This window comes from Sinocyclocheilus rhinocerous, unplaced genomic scaffold, assembly GCF_001515625.1.
Source record: "Sinocyclocheilus rhinocerous isolate Xijiao unplaced genomic scaffold, SAMN03320098_v1.1 scaffold5207, whole genome shotgun sequence".
Lineage (NCBI taxonomy): Eukaryota > Metazoa > Chordata > Actinopteri > Cypriniformes > Cyprinidae > Sinocyclocheilus > Sinocyclocheilus rhinocerous.
This window is the reverse complement of record NW_015666721.1, coordinates 16,908-34,139: the sequence shown is the minus strand read 5'-3', so window position 1 is coordinate 34,139 and position 17,232 is coordinate 16,908. Positions and strand designations below refer to the sequence as shown.

General features: G+C 40.2%; 1 protein-coding gene across 2 annotated transcripts in view; it reads right to left on the bottom strand.

Moving 5' to 3' along the window:
- Positions 1–14,855, bottom strand: part of LOC107733053 (kinesin heavy chain-like) — a 29,684-nt gene extending 14,829 nt beyond the window's left edge. The window contains exons 1-17 of one of the 2 annotated variants that reach the window (XM_016544556.1): positions 14,605–14,855; positions 14,154–14,241; positions 13,935–14,008; positions 12,928–13,032; positions 12,789–12,837; positions 12,649–12,704; positions 12,463–12,550; positions 9,804–9,928; positions 9,351–9,455; positions 9,120–9,268; positions 6,106–6,254; positions 5,646–5,860; positions 5,449–5,517; positions 4,467–4,673; positions 4,240–4,386; positions 3,038–3,112; positions 2,744–2,857 (exon numbers count right to left, since the gene is read on the bottom strand). In XM_016544556.1, coding sequence (XP_016400042.1) covers positions 2,744–2,857; positions 3,038–3,112; positions 4,240–4,386; positions 4,467–4,673; positions 5,449–5,517; positions 5,646–5,860; positions 6,106–6,254; positions 9,120–9,268; positions 9,351–9,455; positions 9,804–9,928; positions 12,463–12,550; positions 12,649–12,704; positions 12,789–12,837; positions 12,928–13,032; positions 13,935–14,008; positions 14,154–14,241; positions 14,605–14,733 — 1,944 coding nt within the window. In that variant the 5' untranslated portion in view covers positions 14,734–14,855. Of the gene's footprint in view, positions 1–2,743; positions 2,858–2,923; positions 3,113–4,239; positions 4,387–4,466; positions 4,674–5,448; positions 5,518–5,645; positions 5,861–6,105; positions 6,255–9,119; positions 9,269–9,350; positions 9,456–9,803; positions 9,929–12,462; positions 12,551–12,648; positions 12,705–12,788; positions 12,838–12,927; positions 13,033–13,934; positions 14,009–14,153; positions 14,242–14,604 lie in introns of both variants that reach the window. The other variant, XM_016544555.1, reaches the window with a different exon arrangement.
- Between the last annotated feature and the right edge of the window lie 2,377 nt (positions 14,856–17,232).

Sequence of the window (17,232 nt, the reverse complement as noted above, 5' to 3'; positions counted from 1 at the left end):
CAGATATACGAAACGTAAACAAAGCAGCGCTTGCTTACCATTTTGAATATCAGTAATGTTGATAACTTTAATAATTTTAAGTGGCTCATGTTGTTATGAAAACATTCGGGAAGCACAATCTGGTCGTCAGGTTCCTTAGGGGGGCCAGGAGGTTAAATCCTCATAGGCCTCCCTCCCTACCCTCTTGGGATTTGGCATTGGTGCTAAGAGCCCTACAAACTGCCCCATTCGAGCCTTTGGAGTCAGCTGAAGTTGAAGTTTCTTTCTATGAAAACCCTACTCCTGACTGCATTGGCCTCGATCAAGAGGGTGGGGGACCTGCAGGCATTTTTGGTCGACGAATCGTGCCTTGAGTTTGGGCCGGCTGATTCCAGTGCAACACTGAGACCTCGGCCCGGCTACGTGCCCAAGGTTCCTACTACCCCCTTCAGGGACCAGGTAGTGAACCTGCAAGCACTGCCCCTGGAAGAGGCAGACCCAGCCCTAGCTTTTCTCTGTCCTGTATGCGCACTGCGACAGTACGTGGATAGAAGTCAGAGCTTTAGGACCTCAGAACAGCTCTTTGTCTGTTACAGTGGACAGCAGAAGTGGAAGGCTGTCTCCAAGCAGAGGATGGCCCACTGAATAGTGGATGCCATCACCTTGGCCTATGAAGCACAAGGTGTGCCCTGCCCGCTCAGGCTGCGTGCTCACTCCACTAGGGGTGTCGCATCATTCTGGGCGCTGGCAGCTCTTTGTCTGTTACAGTGGACAGCAGAAGTGGAAGGCTGTCTCCAAGCAGAGGATGGCCCACTGGATAGTGGATGCCATCACCTTGGCCTATGAAGCACAAGGTGTGCCCTGCCCGCTCAGGCTGCGTGCTCACTCCACTAGGGGTGTCGCATCATTCTGGGCGCTGGCTCGTGGTGCCTCGCTAGCAGACATTTGTAGAGCTGCGGGCTGGGTGACTCCTAACACGTTTGCTAGGTTCTATAGCCTGCGTGTCGAACCAGTTTCCTCCTGTGTTCTCACCTCAAACGGGTAGTGGCACTGAGAGGCCCGGTTCAGAGTCGGCTTGCGGCGTCCTGGACGCCTAGTTCTCCAGAGAGTCCCCTGACTGGGCAGACCCTGTCGAGTCCTCTAGCACTCCGGCGGCCAGACATGGCGGAGCATCCGGCGCCAGGCCTTTCAGCCAACGAATTCCTGAAATCTGGTGTGAGGCTAGTGCCCATATGAGTGACCCGGTTGGGATCCCATATGTGTATTTCCACGGTACAGTTACTAGGGCCGTGTTTCCCCTGGCAGACCACGTTCTGCAGTCTCTAAATGATGCAGCCATGTGCCATCTCAGAGACTTCCATGTGCAGTAGGGCCCTTCGGGGTTACTCCACATGAGTAAATGTCACTTAACCCCCTCTGGGAGGAGGTGACTCCGTAGTATGTCCTCTTTCAAATGGAAGGGCACGCTTTCCCAGTGTTATCCAAGTCCTACTGTTGGGTTGCGAGGAACAGCTGTAGTCGACCTTCTCTGTGTAGAGCCTGGTCCTATCGTCTGCCTTATAGGAAGGATCAGGAGACCTACACAGGGCACTGGAGGGGGCAGCACCTGTGGCGTGTTGGTAGGGGTCCCAATTCGTCGGTCATCACCGACGTGACGTCGAGAGTGAACGACTGAAAGGGAACGTCTCGGCTACGTATGTAACCCTCGTTCCCTGAAGGAGGGAACGGAGACGTCACGTTCGCCACAGTTACTGTACCAACGCTGAGCTGCCGGGTCACCGGCTCGGCTCCTCAGCGAAAACATGAATTAATGCGATGCACCTGCTGCCTTTTATACCCGCCTATATAGATTTTATAGTGTAATTTTAATATTCAAATTAATGTAAATGACTTCTTTTATCAAGGGAATGGATGTATATTGCTTTATGCTATGGTAAGTTGTTTGGTTTTAACATGGGTGTCGGAAGCAAAATAAAATGTGGGTGGGTCCTCCCCCAGAAAAAATTTACTGGAGTATATGCCATTTTCTGTAGTGTTTAATTAACAGTGTCTATTTACACAAAGTGTCTTTACCTCTTTACTTCATCTCCGCTCACTAACGTGACAACATTACAAAAGACGGCTGCTCAATAACATTTCCAGTAGCGTAAGTGGTAACGCGGGTTGCATAGTGTTTTTGATGCGAGGCGAACCGAGTTCGTGTCCGCCTTTTGCCGAAATCGTTCTTCTCCCTTTTTACATCTCATATCACATCGGAAAGGCTTTTGTTTTCAATAAAAATAAAAATCAAGGAAATAATCGAGCACTTGACTGACGGCGCTCTGAAAAATACACATATTCGCTGAATTAGACGGAAAAGTGGGTGGGTCCAATATCATTGGTCTTCAAAAGTGGGTGGGTCCTGTCCCACCCTCATTCAATGGTTCCGACGCCAATGGGTTTTAAATATTTAAATAAAATGTTTTGCTACAAGCTGAATGCTTTAAATCTAAAGATAATATGAAAAGAAAATATGTTTAGAAGCAACTAATTTAAATATTGAGATGAACCATTATTAATTAATTTATTCAATTTCTAGTTGCAACACATATTCCACATACTTATACAAATTTACAAGCTTATTTCCTCATGGGGACCAAAAAAATGTAAAAATGTACTGTTATTACCATCCATGTGGGGACATTTGGTCCCCATAACGTATTGAATACCAGTACACTCACTCACTCACTCACTCACTCACTCACTCACTCACTCACACACACACCTGAGAGATGAGCAGCTGGCAGGAGGACAGCTCTCGGCTGGTTTCCTCCATCTTGCGATGGCACTCCAGTTGCAAGTTCTCCAGGTGTCTGCAGCGCTTCACCATCGACTTCACCTCCACCAGTACACTCACTCACTCACTCACTCACTCACTCACTCACTCACTCACACACACACACACCTGAGAGATGAGCAGCTGGCAGGAGGACAGCTCTCGGCTGGTTTCCTCCATCTTGCGATGGCACTCCAGTTGCAAGTTCTCCAGGTGTCTGCAGCGCTTCACCATCGACTTCACCTCCGACTTGATCTTACTGATGTACAGCCGCGCCACAGTGAACTCCTCCTCGATCGCACCGCTGATCTCCACCGGCTACACACACACACACACACACACACACAGATTACTGCAGTGACTAAACACACACAACTGCAACTACAGGAAACCGATTTACCATAATGTGCAAAGGAAATGAAGGCAGATCAAGGTGCCTTCAATAATACAAAATAATAACGAAAGCAAAAAAGCAATATTATTAATATTAATATATGTTTCCTATATTAAACAGATAGCTCTGCTCCTGATTGGTCGATACAGTGCTCCAGCTGTGTGAAAACACACCATATACTAACAGCTGAGACGTGACATACCTGTTCACAAGCTACTGTGTACGTCAGGGGCTCTGATAGATTGTGAATACAGTAGGGCCCAATGATTTCCACAATGCGGAATCCAGTCATAAAATGAATTTACTGTATAACACAGAATTTACTTTATGATGTGTGATATTTTAAAGAACATCTCTTTATTCTTCCATGTTTTAATTTTGATAGTAAACCTCTGTTGTGCAGTTCACCTTATCAAAAAATTGTTAAATTTTCATTTAATTAAATTTTAAAAGATTCAGTTGTTAATGTTTTATGACTTCATTTGATTCCCACTTCTTTTTGAGAATGAATTTGTTTTAAATCATAAATCCAGAAAAATTCAAACAGACAACACAGAATTTCATAAATAAATGAATGAATGAATGAATAAATTCATTCATAGGGCCCTATTATTGTAAAAATAAAATAATAATAATAATAATGTATTAATTTCATTGTTTATGTATGTTTTTGGATTATTAAAAATTAATTAAACCATTAAAATGGAATCTAGAAAAATTAAAAAAAGGAAAATGCAGAATTTGGAAAAAAATAAAGCAGAATTTGGTGGGAAACAAAACTGATTTAGTAGGGCTCTATTTTTTTTTTACTTTTTGTAAATTGATGTTAAATTTGTTTCATAATTTCAATTAATTAGAGATGCTTTTTGCTCAAATTTAATATAACAGAATTTCAAAAAATTAAGAAAACAGAAACAAGAAAAATTCAAATGAAAAAACAAAACAAAACATAATTTGGGAAAAGATTTAAAAGGGCCCTAAAGCAGCAGCTTTTCTGTGTGTCAAGCTGTCAGGACTACATTTATAATCTCCGAGGCCTCTCTGGGCTTACGAGCTTGATTTCTCCATTGCCGACGATGGCGCTGAACTCGCTGAGGTCCTTCATCAGCCCGTTCAACACGTCAGCGATGCGCTTCCTCTGCTGCGAGCTCACTTCCTGCATTTGAGCAAGCTCCGCCTCCAGCTCCATCAGATTGGCCTATAAAGCAGTGGAAGCGGCGGTAAGCACAGGTCAGTCCTTCACTGCTTCTATCACTGTGTAGCGTGAGAATACGTCACCATCTTCAGGCTGAGCTGCTCGGCCAGCTGTTTGTTGTGCAGGCTCTTCTCCTCCACCTCCTGACTCTTCTGGTCGTAGCTGACCGCCAGCTCCTCCAGCGCCTGCAGGACCTCCCGCACTTCAGCTTTGGCGCTCTCGCTCTCCGTCTGCAGGCGGCCCAGCTCCGTCTGCACCTTATCACTGTCTCCACGTGTGGACGCCAGCAACTGCAACGAGATGACGCTCATTAATACGAGCTGCTAAAAGCTCCAATATCAAATAGCACTTCATAATCAGATCACATTTTAGGCCTTTACGAAACAGCTGATCTGCTGGTTTAATGACTATAACTTTAATTATGTCCAGTGGTGGACAGTAGCAGTTGGTTAGTGTATATTCTCTGTACTTTAATAAAGCGGGGAAACTTTTACTTCACTACATTACCAAGCATAATATCTCATTTTTACCACACTAGGAAAATATCAAGAAAATGTCTGATATATTTATTTATTATTTGTATTATTTATTTGTGAAATAAACTGATCTGATTGCAGCTGTCAAATTCAGACGGTCATATTTACACTGTCAATTATTTGTGAATTAAACTAAACTAAAATATAAAAGATTTAAAACATTGGAATATTTTATGGTTTTTCTGTGTTTTATTATTATGGATTTATTATGATTTTATGTTACTTTTATTTCTTATTTACTATATGGTGTGATTTGTTGTTGTTTTAACTAACTGCAAACAGTTGAATTATCAGTAAATATATAATATTTCAATTTTCATCCCTGTTGTCTGCATCTAATCTTCATTATCTGTCTGATGAAGAGCATGCAGCTCAAATTAAATTATTCGGGAGCATTACAACAGTGTGTTGACTTATCTTCTATGTTTTGTAGGTTGAGCACCTGTATTTAAACTATTTTTGAGTAAATCATATATTAACAATTCTCATATCACGGCCACTACAGCACAATCTGAATGTGACCTCTGACCTCATCCTGATCCAGTATCTGCTCCTTCAGCTTCTCCGCCAGCTGACACTGAAGATTGATTTCATCATCCTACAAAACACACACACACAGTGAGAGCAATAAATCATGTTGATCTTGTTTTGTATGTAATCCATGATGCACAGTGAGAGTTCATTTGTGTCTGCATCTCAGTAATGATGTGACGAGTGCATGTTCACCTTATCGTCCAGCTGTCGGTAGAGTTTGCGGATCTCTTCCTCATATTTCTGCCGCTCTTCCTCTGAGATCCGCACCACAATAGAGGAGGAGTCAGAGTCCCTCTCTCTCTCCCGCTGGACATCGGATGATCTCTCATTATCTAGAGACGCTTCGTCACTGCCCTCCAGCTTCACCACATCAGCGTCTGCCTGCTCCGTCTCTGGAACTTTCTCTCCTATGAGAAAATAACATCACGACTATTTGATTTGAATTGATTGCCAAAATTCCCCACCTAAACCATATAAGACAAGCAAACAACCTTAAGCTGGTTTAAGCTAAATAACATCAATTTCAAAATACTGACTTCTACTGTAGCTTGGAATCAACTATCACATGTTGCACATCACGTCAAACTTGCATTGTATAAAGCACTATATAAATAAAATGGGCTTGACTCGTCAGAGCAGTGCAAAGGCTCACCACTGCGCCAGCGCCGCAGCTCCAGCTCCAGGCTCTGGATGGTGTCCCTCAAGCTCACGTTCTTCTCCTTCTCTTTCTCGTACTTCCTCTTCCACTGCTCAGCTGTCAGCTCCAGGTTAATGGAGGCAGTGTTCTTGATGGTCTTAGCACTACAACACACACACACTCAAAAATCAACTTGCCATTGAAATTCCTTTTATACATTTAGTATGAATACTAATGCACAGATGCTATAGTTTAATAACAACTATTACTCCTTTAATACATTTAATACATGTCTACATAAATAATTTAATAAAGTTCCATATGTATATCCCACATTTCTACGACAACACCATGGTTTAGTTAGTGTTACTGCAGTAAATCCAAGGTAAAGTGTTTCTGCTGTTTGTTAGTGCTGTAGAGAACGTCAGCGCCGTTTCATCTGGCTTTAAACTAAATCACCGACACATGTGTGTTCTTCGCTGGATCTCACAGTGCAGTTCGCGCGATCGAGAGCGAGTAAACGCATCTGCTCGCCCCGCGCTGCTGTTTGAGCCGAGCTGGGCTGCGTTTCCCAAAAGCTTCGTAAGCCTAAGAAGTTCGTAAAAACGATCGTACGACTGATCTTAATATTACGGTCCGTTTCCCAAAAGCATCGTAACTTAAAGGGATAGTTCACCCAAAAATGAAAATGTGATGTTTATCTGCTTACCCCCAGGGCATCCAAGATGTAGGTGACTTTGTTTCTTCAGTAGAACACAAACGAAGATTTTTAACTCAAACCGTTGCAGTCTGTCAGTCTTATAATGGAGGTGAATGGGAATCACGGCTTTGAGAGTCAACTAGCTTTGTGTTAGAAAAATACGAGACGGTTATAAGATAAACATCACATTTTAATTTTTGGGTGAACTATCCCTTTAAGTAGCACTTGAAAATCATCGTAGATCTACGAGTGCTCTGGAGTAATCGTAACACCTGCAGGACAACCGGAAGATTGCACCTTTACCTTTATTCAAGTGCAATGTGATTATAATATAAAGTTTTGATTGTACTTTATTGTACACTTTATTACTCGTTTTTTTTTTATTTTTATGAATTTATAAATGAAATAATTAAAAAGGCCAGAAAAAATACACATCTAAATTGAATGACTGAACCAAAAAAAAAAAAAGAATAAAATAAGTAATGTAGGAAATATGCTTCAAAGACTGGGAGGAAAAAATCTGTCAACGACTTACTGACGTGCACGAAAACCAATGTATTGGACCCGGAAATAACGTCTCTATATCAATATATACTATAATATATATTTTTGTATAAAGTATATTGTGTATAATTATGTAAAGTATAATATTATACGTATAGATATAATATAATTATTGTTATTATATCCGAGTTGTCTGAAACGCAGCATTAGGTTAACATTTCAATAAACGAGCGTGTACTACAATTACGAGCCATTCTATAAGGTGACATTTCAGCACTTGACACGGATAGCGACTCCTAAGTAGCACTTAAAGCACAGCTACGTGCGATTGCGTTAAGTGCATTTTTGGGAAACGCACGTGAAGCAATAACGAACGATCATAAAATGACTCGTAGAAAACACTCTTAAGCGCTAAGATCAATCGTTATCGAGAAACGCAGCCCTGATCAGTGTGGCGCTGTTAACGCGGTTCGTTCCGCTTTTGCCGCATAAACATTATACTGAATATTATCGAACGCATGTTATCGTTTTATCGAGGGCAAAATATATTGTGATAATTATCGTTATCGTTTTATCGCCCAGCCCTAGTTCAACAGAAGAAAATAAATTATCTTAATACAGGTTTGGAACAACATGAGGGTGAATAAATGATGAAAGAATTTCCATTTTTGTGGTGAACTATCCCTTTAAGAAGCTGTCAGATTCATATTCAATAGCAATTGGTCTTTATTTAGGACTAGGCAGTGCTTAACTGTATTAATTGTATGTCCACGAGTGTAACGCAAATCTTAAAAGGGTATTTTCGAAAAACTGTATTTGCATGATAATATTAGTGAAATAAAAGGCCACTTAAGTGACCGTACCGAGAGTACACATCTTAACACACTTTAAAAAAATGCATTTTGTAATAATGCCACACTAAATGTTTTAAGTACATTTTAAATCATTGTTTTAATAATGTTCTGTGGTGTTTTAGAAAAGAACAATTATTTTGATGTGCTTTCTTACATGCTATGTAAATATTGGATTGTAATTTTAACTGTAGTGCGTCTTTCAATAATACATCTTAAGTTAATATATCGTAAATATACCATATTGCAACTTCATTGTTACAAATGTGTAATTACAAGTATATTTTAAAAACATGAGATACAAGTTGCAATAGAAATGACATTAATGTATATTTTAGTTTGCCATTAATGCTGATCAGTACATTCAGTAGTTTTACCATATTTCAAAGACAACAGCAGTAATTATTTTATTTTAAAGTCTGTTTATATAGAACAGTGTACATGTTTTAATAACTGACTAGGATTTGTATTGTTTTTAGAAAATAGTGTTTTTTGTTTGTTCATTATGTGGTGATGTGTATTTTTTTTTGTAAATTTGTCCTTTGCTGCCTATCTTGACCAGGACTCCCTGCTAGAAGAGATATAGTATCTCAATGTGACCTTCCTGGTTAAATAAGTAAATAAATAAAAGATTTTAAAAAAAAATTACAGATATAAACTACCTATAAAGATGCCCTACTTCAATCCTACTTAAGTGGGTAAAAAAAGCACTCTAAAGTTCAGCAAGTTCATCATTTCATTTAAATGTTGCTGTTTTTAGATTGTTTGGTAAAAAACATGAGACCATGTTTCACTAAATAACTGAACTCACAAAGAAGCACAATGCAGATGTTTGTTTGATCTAGGTGTCTGTGTGTGAGTGTGTCTGTGTGAGTGTGTGTGTGTGTGTGTGTATCTGTGTGAGTGTGTATGTGTGTGTGTCTGTGTGTGTGTGTGTGAGTGAGTGTGTGTGTGTGTGTGTGTGCTGGAGGTACCGCTGTCCAAACATGAGGGTGGATTTGGTCTCGGCGTCGTTGTAGCTCGAGGGAGAGCAGCAGATGAACATGGTGGTCCTACAGTTTCCTCCCAGAGAGTCCTGCAGGATCCGGGTCATCTTACTGTCGCGGTACGGCACGTGCGTCTTCTGCTCGCACAAACCAGGGACATTCGGCGTAAGCAAACACAAATATGCACGGTCATATATGAGTGCGTTTGCGAGCACTCACAGTTCCTTCAGCGAGAGCAGAGATGACGTTGCCCAGAGAAGACAGAGACTTATTGATGTTTTTAGCTTCATCCAGAACGGCTCCAGCTGCACCGGTCTTACTGACCTGCGTGTGAACATACACCATAAACAAGCTCAACAGCAACACTTCAGATATTAGGGAACACTATTCACTATGAACTGGTTCTTTATTAGCATGCATATTACTAGCATATTGGCTGTTTATTAGTGCATATTAAATGCCTTATTCTGCATGAGCATATTTTAAATCCCATAATCAGACCCCAAACCTAAACATAACAACTACCTTACTAATTATTAATAAGAAGCAAATAAGGAGTTTATTGAGGGAAAACCCTTGGTTAACAGTGAATATGCGTTCCCTAATGTAAAATGTTGCCAGCTTAACTAATAATTTCTAACTGGATACTTTATACAACAAAAGACAAAAGACCTTCTCACTGCCAGCCAGATCCACCAGGTAGAGCTTTCCACAGAGCTTCTGCTCCGTCTCCACGTGCTCCTGCTTGATGTTGATCAGGAAGATGCTGTGACTGCGAGAGCTGTGCTCATTCATATCTGATAACAGAACAGCGTCTCGTTTACAGCTCATTCTCCAATACTCATCATGCCAGTATCAAATCACATTTCATGAAAATTCAGCTTTGTCATCACAGAACTAAATTGCATTTTAAACTAGACAAGTAAAGTTTGTGAACAAACTTTGAAGTTGGCTTGAGAAAGCCTATTTGAAGTGGCTTAAAAGCTTGTAGTTTGAAGGTGTTCAGTTGAAGAAGTCTGAAGTTTGAATAAAGAATAGTAGAGATAGAAATGTTAAGATGACAGATAGATAGATAGATACATAGATGCTAGGGTTCTCAGGGTGGTTTCTAGGGTGTTGCTATGCAGTTGCTAGGGTATTTTGTGTAGTTGCTAGGGTGTTGCTAGGGTGTTGCTATGCGGTTGCTAGGGTACTCAGGGTGGTTTCTAGGGTGTTGCTATGAGGCTGCTAGGGTATTTTGTGTGGTTGCTAGGGGGTTGCTATGCAGTTGCTAGGGTACCCGGGGTGGTTGCTAGGGTCCTCAAGGTGGTTGGTTATATTTCATGAAAATTCAGCTTTGTCATCACAGAACTAAATTGCATTTTAAAATATATTTGAAACAGTTATTTTAAATACTGCATTTCCGCAGCCTTGCTGAGCATGAAACACTAAGAAACAAACAAGACAAATTTACAGCAAAAATTTGAATGGTACAGTGGAGATCAAAATGAGAGAACAACCTACAATTTCCTAAATTTCAAGGTCACTGCTTAGAAGTATTTGAAGTAAAAGGGCAGTTTTCTAAGCATATTTAATAAAATTATTGTATTCTGAAGCACAGTAGAAAAAACTTAGATGAAATATTTGAAAAAAAGATCAAAGTTAGAGAACACTTACAGATCCCTCTAAAGTTATTGGTGTTAATCAGGCACCTGGTGCTAATTTTCTTAATTATATGACAAACCCTGTTTTAACTGGCAGCATTCCTCTAATTTTCACTGAGATTGCAGGATGGCGGGCCGCTCTAAAGTGACTGAAAGTCTGTGACAGGAGGCGGTCCAGATGAAGGCCACTGCAAAACGGTTAAAGCAGTTCCTTGAAGCTGAAAACATTGAAATAATGAAATGACCGGCCCAGAGTCCTGATCTAAACCCGACTGAAAATCTCTGGAAAATCCTTGGCGACAAAGTTCAGTCTAAGAAACCCACTACAGTCACTGAACTGTGGAAGAAGAGTGGGCCGAGATCACAGCAGCGCAAGTGTGAGAAACTAGAGATGTGCTGAAGTCACTCAAAGCAGGAGCCTCTACACTTCCTACTCATTTCTGACAGCTGTAACCCTCCAAAATATTAGTTGCAGTCTTCTTTCGTGCTACAGCGGTTACTGTTCTCTAATTTTGATCACTGTGTTTTCCACAGAATAAAGGTTTTTGTTGAAATGACAAACTTGTCAGTAGAACGGAGGTATACCTACAGCTAATATTCCTTCAAATTTTGAGCGATGAAGATTAACAATATTTCAGAATCAAGTATTTATAGACTGTTCTCTAATTTTGATCTCCACTGTATATTACACACAATGTACATTTCAAGAATAAGATCTCCATTGCGCTGTACTTTTTTAATGGGAACGGTCAGATTGAGATGAAGGTATCATGACAGGGTCTCTGTAGGATTTTTAAGCTCAAATTTAAGACTTTTTAAGACCTGCACAAATAAAATTAATGCCATATGAGCGGGGTAGGGCAATGTCAATGCTAACTGTAAAATGAGTGTAAAAAGCATGATTAACAGTTCAGACAGCCTACAGGTTTTCACAAATACAAAAAGTTTTATAAAATTATAAACTTCACATTTCAGCCTTTAAACCATTTTTAAGAAAACGAATGAGTCAAAACGATCAATTATTATATTAATTTAAACAATTATTATCAAGCAATTATTATATTAATTAAATAACATATACATATATTTTACTCTTTTAATTGTTTAGATATTTATAATGCATTATCTTCTTGTTGATCCACCAGTTAACATTTACAACTCTTCGTGTTTGCTGCGTAAAAACATACGCATCTGAATACGGTCAAACATACGGTCGGAACAAAACCAGCAGACAGACTTATTGAAAATGCTAATTCACTCTCTGCCAGCAGGAGGCGCTTTCGGAACGGCAGAAACACAGCGGTTTCCCCGGTAACAGCAGAACACAAAGCAGCAGCAGCTGACTCTGAAACGTGCAGCGCTCATATTTAATGAAATCATAAACTTTTGAAGTTTAATCGTCACACTAAGCCATATGGCAATTCTGTTTTTTCCATCCCCAAATTTAAGGCCTCTCGGAATCATAATTAAGACTTTCTTGTACCATCTAAGACTTTTTATGGCTTTAAATTTGATCAAACTAAATGTAAGACTTCTCAAGGACCCACCCGCGGAAACCCTGCATGACTGTGATTTACACCATGTTACTGTGATTATAAAATACTGGCCATATTTTGAAACACTTAACCTGAACTGTTGTGAGTAAATGAAGTTCAGCTGGATTTGAGAACAATGACAAAAGCACTCACTGGTGACAGCGACGTGCCGGTTGGACTTTCCCTCGTCGATGACGTCCATGACCTCTTCAGGACTGGACACGAAGCGCTCGGTGCAGCCCTGACGCCACACAAACACAAAACAGCCGCTTCGTTACCATTTATCCTGATTTATTCACATTCACACAAAATACGCTGCTGGTGGTTGTGAAAAAGCACCTTCACGTAAGGGATGCGGTTCTTGTCCTCATGCACAGACAGGTTGGTCTTTGTGACTAAAGAGGAGAGAAACACAATGAGGAACATAAAAACCACTGTGGTGAATTCGGTACGCTGCACTATTACTGTTTTCCACAAACCGTCCAGAAGATCCCGGATTTTCTCCATGTAGATCTCAAAGTAGGACACCTGAGAAAGGCAAAGACTGATTTTCAGAGCACCACACACTGGGCAGATGACTAGATGATGGATGTGCCACTGGTTTTGGCCTTTGCGTACCTTGATGTGGAACTCCAGGTTCTCGTCCATGGAGAAGATGTGGTTGAAGATGTCCTCTGCGATGCGGGGAATGATGCCCATCTGCTGCGGGTTGTGGAGGTTGCCCTGAAAGTGCGTTTAACAATTAAAATTCATGCTGGTCTAATCGAGCTGTGCGGCAGTGCTTCCAAATAAACCAACGAGTCATGTGATAGTCAGGATAGCAAAATATATTCAGATTTTTTATTATATCTTATTATATATAGTTTATTATTTATTAGATAAATTATGGTAGAAAGTAGCCAAATTAGACAGAAAGACAAGTTCAGTTCCATCTCTGAAAACCATAAACCGCACAAGGTAAAGCAGACACTGAATACAGACTCGAATCGGTGTTACATTTCGATGGAACGAATGCGTTAACTTGTGATTTGTGACCACAAAACCAGTCATGAGGGTCAATTTTTTTAAATTGAGATTTATACATCAGCTGAAAGCTGAATAAATAATCTTTCCATTGATGTATGGTTTGTTAGGATCGGACAATATTTGGTCGAGATACAACTATTTGAAAATCTGGAATCTGAGGGTGCAAAAAAATCTAAATATTGAGAAAATCATCTTTAAAGTTGTTCAAATTAAGTTCTTAGCAATGCATATTACTAATCAAAAATTAAGTTTTGATATATTTACAGTAGGAAATTTACAAAATATCTTCATGGAACATGATCTTTACTTAATATCCTAATGATTTTTGGCATAAAAGAAAAATATAATTTTGACCCATACAATGTATTGTTGGCTATTGCTACAAATATACCCCAGCGATTTAACACTGCTTTTGTGCTGCAGGGTCACAGTGCTTACAGGGAAACTGGCCAATAATATTTGATGCTCATTTTAGTACAGGTACAGTGTGCACGGGTGACATCGGTCGTCTGATGGATTGGTCATTTACAGTAAATGAAGTGCAAGAATGTGAAAGTGTTAAAAGTATAAGCAATATTTCATCTAAAACATAAGTGCACCTCCATGGTGTGGGTCTTTCCAGAAGAGGTCTGTCCATAAGCGAAGATGGTGCCGTTGTAACCTCCCAGCACATCTACATCAAACACACACACACACACACAGCCAAACATCAGAGCATTGATTTCCTCTGAGGAGCGTCTGACAGTAATCAATACCGCTAAAGTCCAAAATATGAAATATGACGCGCTGCATGCGCAGACAGGGCGTCACGCACTGACCTCTGACGATCTGCTTGGCGCAGGTGTTGTACACCTGCTCTTGGGTGGTGTTGGTGGGAAACACGTGGTCGAACGCGTACGGTTTTCCCTGCACACACAGAGGAAGAGAGGAGACATGAGGGGAAAGGAAACGTCATTGTTTGGTCACGTCACAGATGAAGCGAGTAGATGAACTGTGTCATTCCCTTTAACTATACATGTACTTTTTTCAAGCTTTATCAAAAAACACCCTGCCCAACAGCTGTTTCACTTCAGCCATCATCAGCCACTCCCTGCATTCACACACACTCACTCACTCACAGCATATTACAGCAACAAGACTGATGAGACAGGGATGTGTGCCCGGAGATGACGAGGCCTGCAGCCTCTAGGGGTGCTGACGTCATGCCGACGCTCAGCGCTGAACCTAACGCGCTGCGTATTTCTCTGATGTAATGATGCGAGCTATTACCCCGATGATGACGGTGTCGTCGCCTTGGAAGGTGGGCAGGAATCTGTCCCCGCGCAGGACCTCGGCCTGATTGAGAGGCCGGAAGCGGCAGAGCACTTTGATGTTACACTCGGCCGCTGCGTCCGTCATGATGATGCTTCACGACGATGTTAACCTGAATGTTAGATTTATCTGGAGACGCAAGGCGGTCGCGTAACGGCCTGAGCTGAAGCGAATGGCGTCTGCTCGTCGAAACAGGCGAAGCTCGAAACGCTGCTGAAATCCCTGGATTTAGTGTTGTATCTCGCAGTCGTTCGATGTTTAGGAGGCTGCTCGTGTGATTGTGAGGGATGCTGCTGCCGCTGCTGATGCTGATGCTGTTGTCAGGAGGGATGCGGAGGGAGGCAGGGCGTGTCTGCGCGAGCGCTCGTAATGATGGGCGGGGCTCCGCGGCTCTAACGCTACATGGCCATTTCACTCTTTTCACTCTTCACTGCCTAGCTTCATTCGCCGCAGGCATCTCGGTGTTATTATTAAGATCTTAATCATAATTAATTATAAATAATCCGCTCTGCTGAAGCAGACCGTGTCACGTGGTGCCTGTGACTTTCCTCAGCGCTGCTCGGGATGGACCAATCACAGCCGATTACTGGATCAGCATTATTTTGTCGACAGAGCGGATTTTCATTTATATCTCAGGCAGCCAAACTAGAAGCGATTATAATTTCCATCGATTACAAATACCATCGTTAAGAACAAATTTGTCTCGAGATTTGAATGATGCCCACACGAGGCTTGCAGCGCACTCTGGAGGACAATCGCTTGTTTGTGTATTTTTTATATATATTATATATTTTTGTATATCTGCATATTTTGGACAACATACTCCAGCATACAGACTCAAAAACAGGGCCACTCCTGGCTAAATGGGTTTCATTTACATGATTTTACTGTTGTAGCTCCATCCACCAAATATTATAACTGCTTATTAATTAAAGAACATAGTAGTTTTAATCTAGTAACAATTGTAGACCTATAGCATAAATATGTAACAACAAATTACATATAAAATTAATAATAAAACAATACAAATAAACTGATACAAACCCAACACTTTTAATACTATTATAATGTTATGTATAATATATAATAATGATAATAATATATTAATATTTAAAAATGTTGCAGCTGTTGAGCTTCCTTTAAAAAAAATAAAAAAATTTTTTTTTTAATTCTCAAAAGAGACATTGGATTTCAAGACGTAAACAGTGTTTCAATCCCAAATATTATTAGATGACATTTTTCATTAATTAAACAAATGCCTGGGTTTGATTTGTAGGAATGCATGAACAGGTCAAATGTGTACTGTACATACAGTGTATTAACTAAAGGTCTTCTATCAGCCTGAGAGGTTTACAGATGACACCTTGAAATAGCAGAAAGTTATGAGCATGAAAAAATGACTTTATTGAGTTTGTCCAAACTTCATCTGACCAGCACAAATCTAACCTGGAAAATCACTGCTTCACAACATCATCCTGTGATGTTAAAAACCTTGAATGAAGACAAATATCCCTCGAAACATACACAATCATAAGACTAAACAATAAGCTCAACAAGAGCAAGTAAAATATGTCAAGTAATAGAAATGATCAAAAGATTATATGATTACATTAAATAAGTAAATGATCAATTAATAAATAAAATAAGAAAACAACATAGATTCTTCATTGTGATAATTAAAACCATCCATTGATTGGCCTGATTTATATTGTTAATGACAATTATGTGATTTAAACAAAAATTGAAAACACAGTTATGGCTTGCATCATTTCCTCCACAATCACAAACCTATTTTGGCATTTTTAACACCCCCAAAAAATCAAGTCTTAAGCCATTCTGCACTTGACACAGCTGACATTATATCTGCCCATTTGTGCTGCTCCTGGCATATTGTGTTGGTCATTATGGAAATAAAACGTCTCGGTAATAATCGTGTCAAAGTGTTTCATGAATGCAGCTCAGAATGTCTCTGTTCATGAAAGTTCTCAGGAGTCTGTTCTTCCAGAAGAACCATGTTGAGGCTGAATATTCAGAAGTTTTCTGTTCATCTCTTTCTGTCTGAAGTTCCTGCTATTTTCTGTTTGCTGTTATTTATCACCACAGAATGTCCTCTGTGTGATAAGACTCAAACCTCTCAGCGAAGATCGCTGGCATCAATCTGCGATAACACAAAAACACAGTCTAGTCTGCTCCTCGTGACAAACACGTTTGTTTTAACTTTGTTGGAATTATTTTGACTCCATTGCAACCTCCGTAAAGACCGTAGAAATACTAGTTTACTGTAAGCTAACCCGCCCGCCATATCTTCATCATGTCACACTCACACACATCACATGGACTCTGTCTTCAGTTTGCACCGTCTTTCCTGAGTTAGTTGGTTGTCATGGTTGTTCATTTGAGTCAGTCATTATTTTCAGGTGTGTGTGTGTCTCATTATCATGTGTATTTCAATTCAGTTCTGTTTCGTCTATCTTGGATCTGTTCATGTTGGATTTATTAAATATTAGGTTACACTTTATTTCGATAGTCCACTTTAGACATTCTACTAACTATAACTAACTTTGTAAATACATGTCAACTAATTCT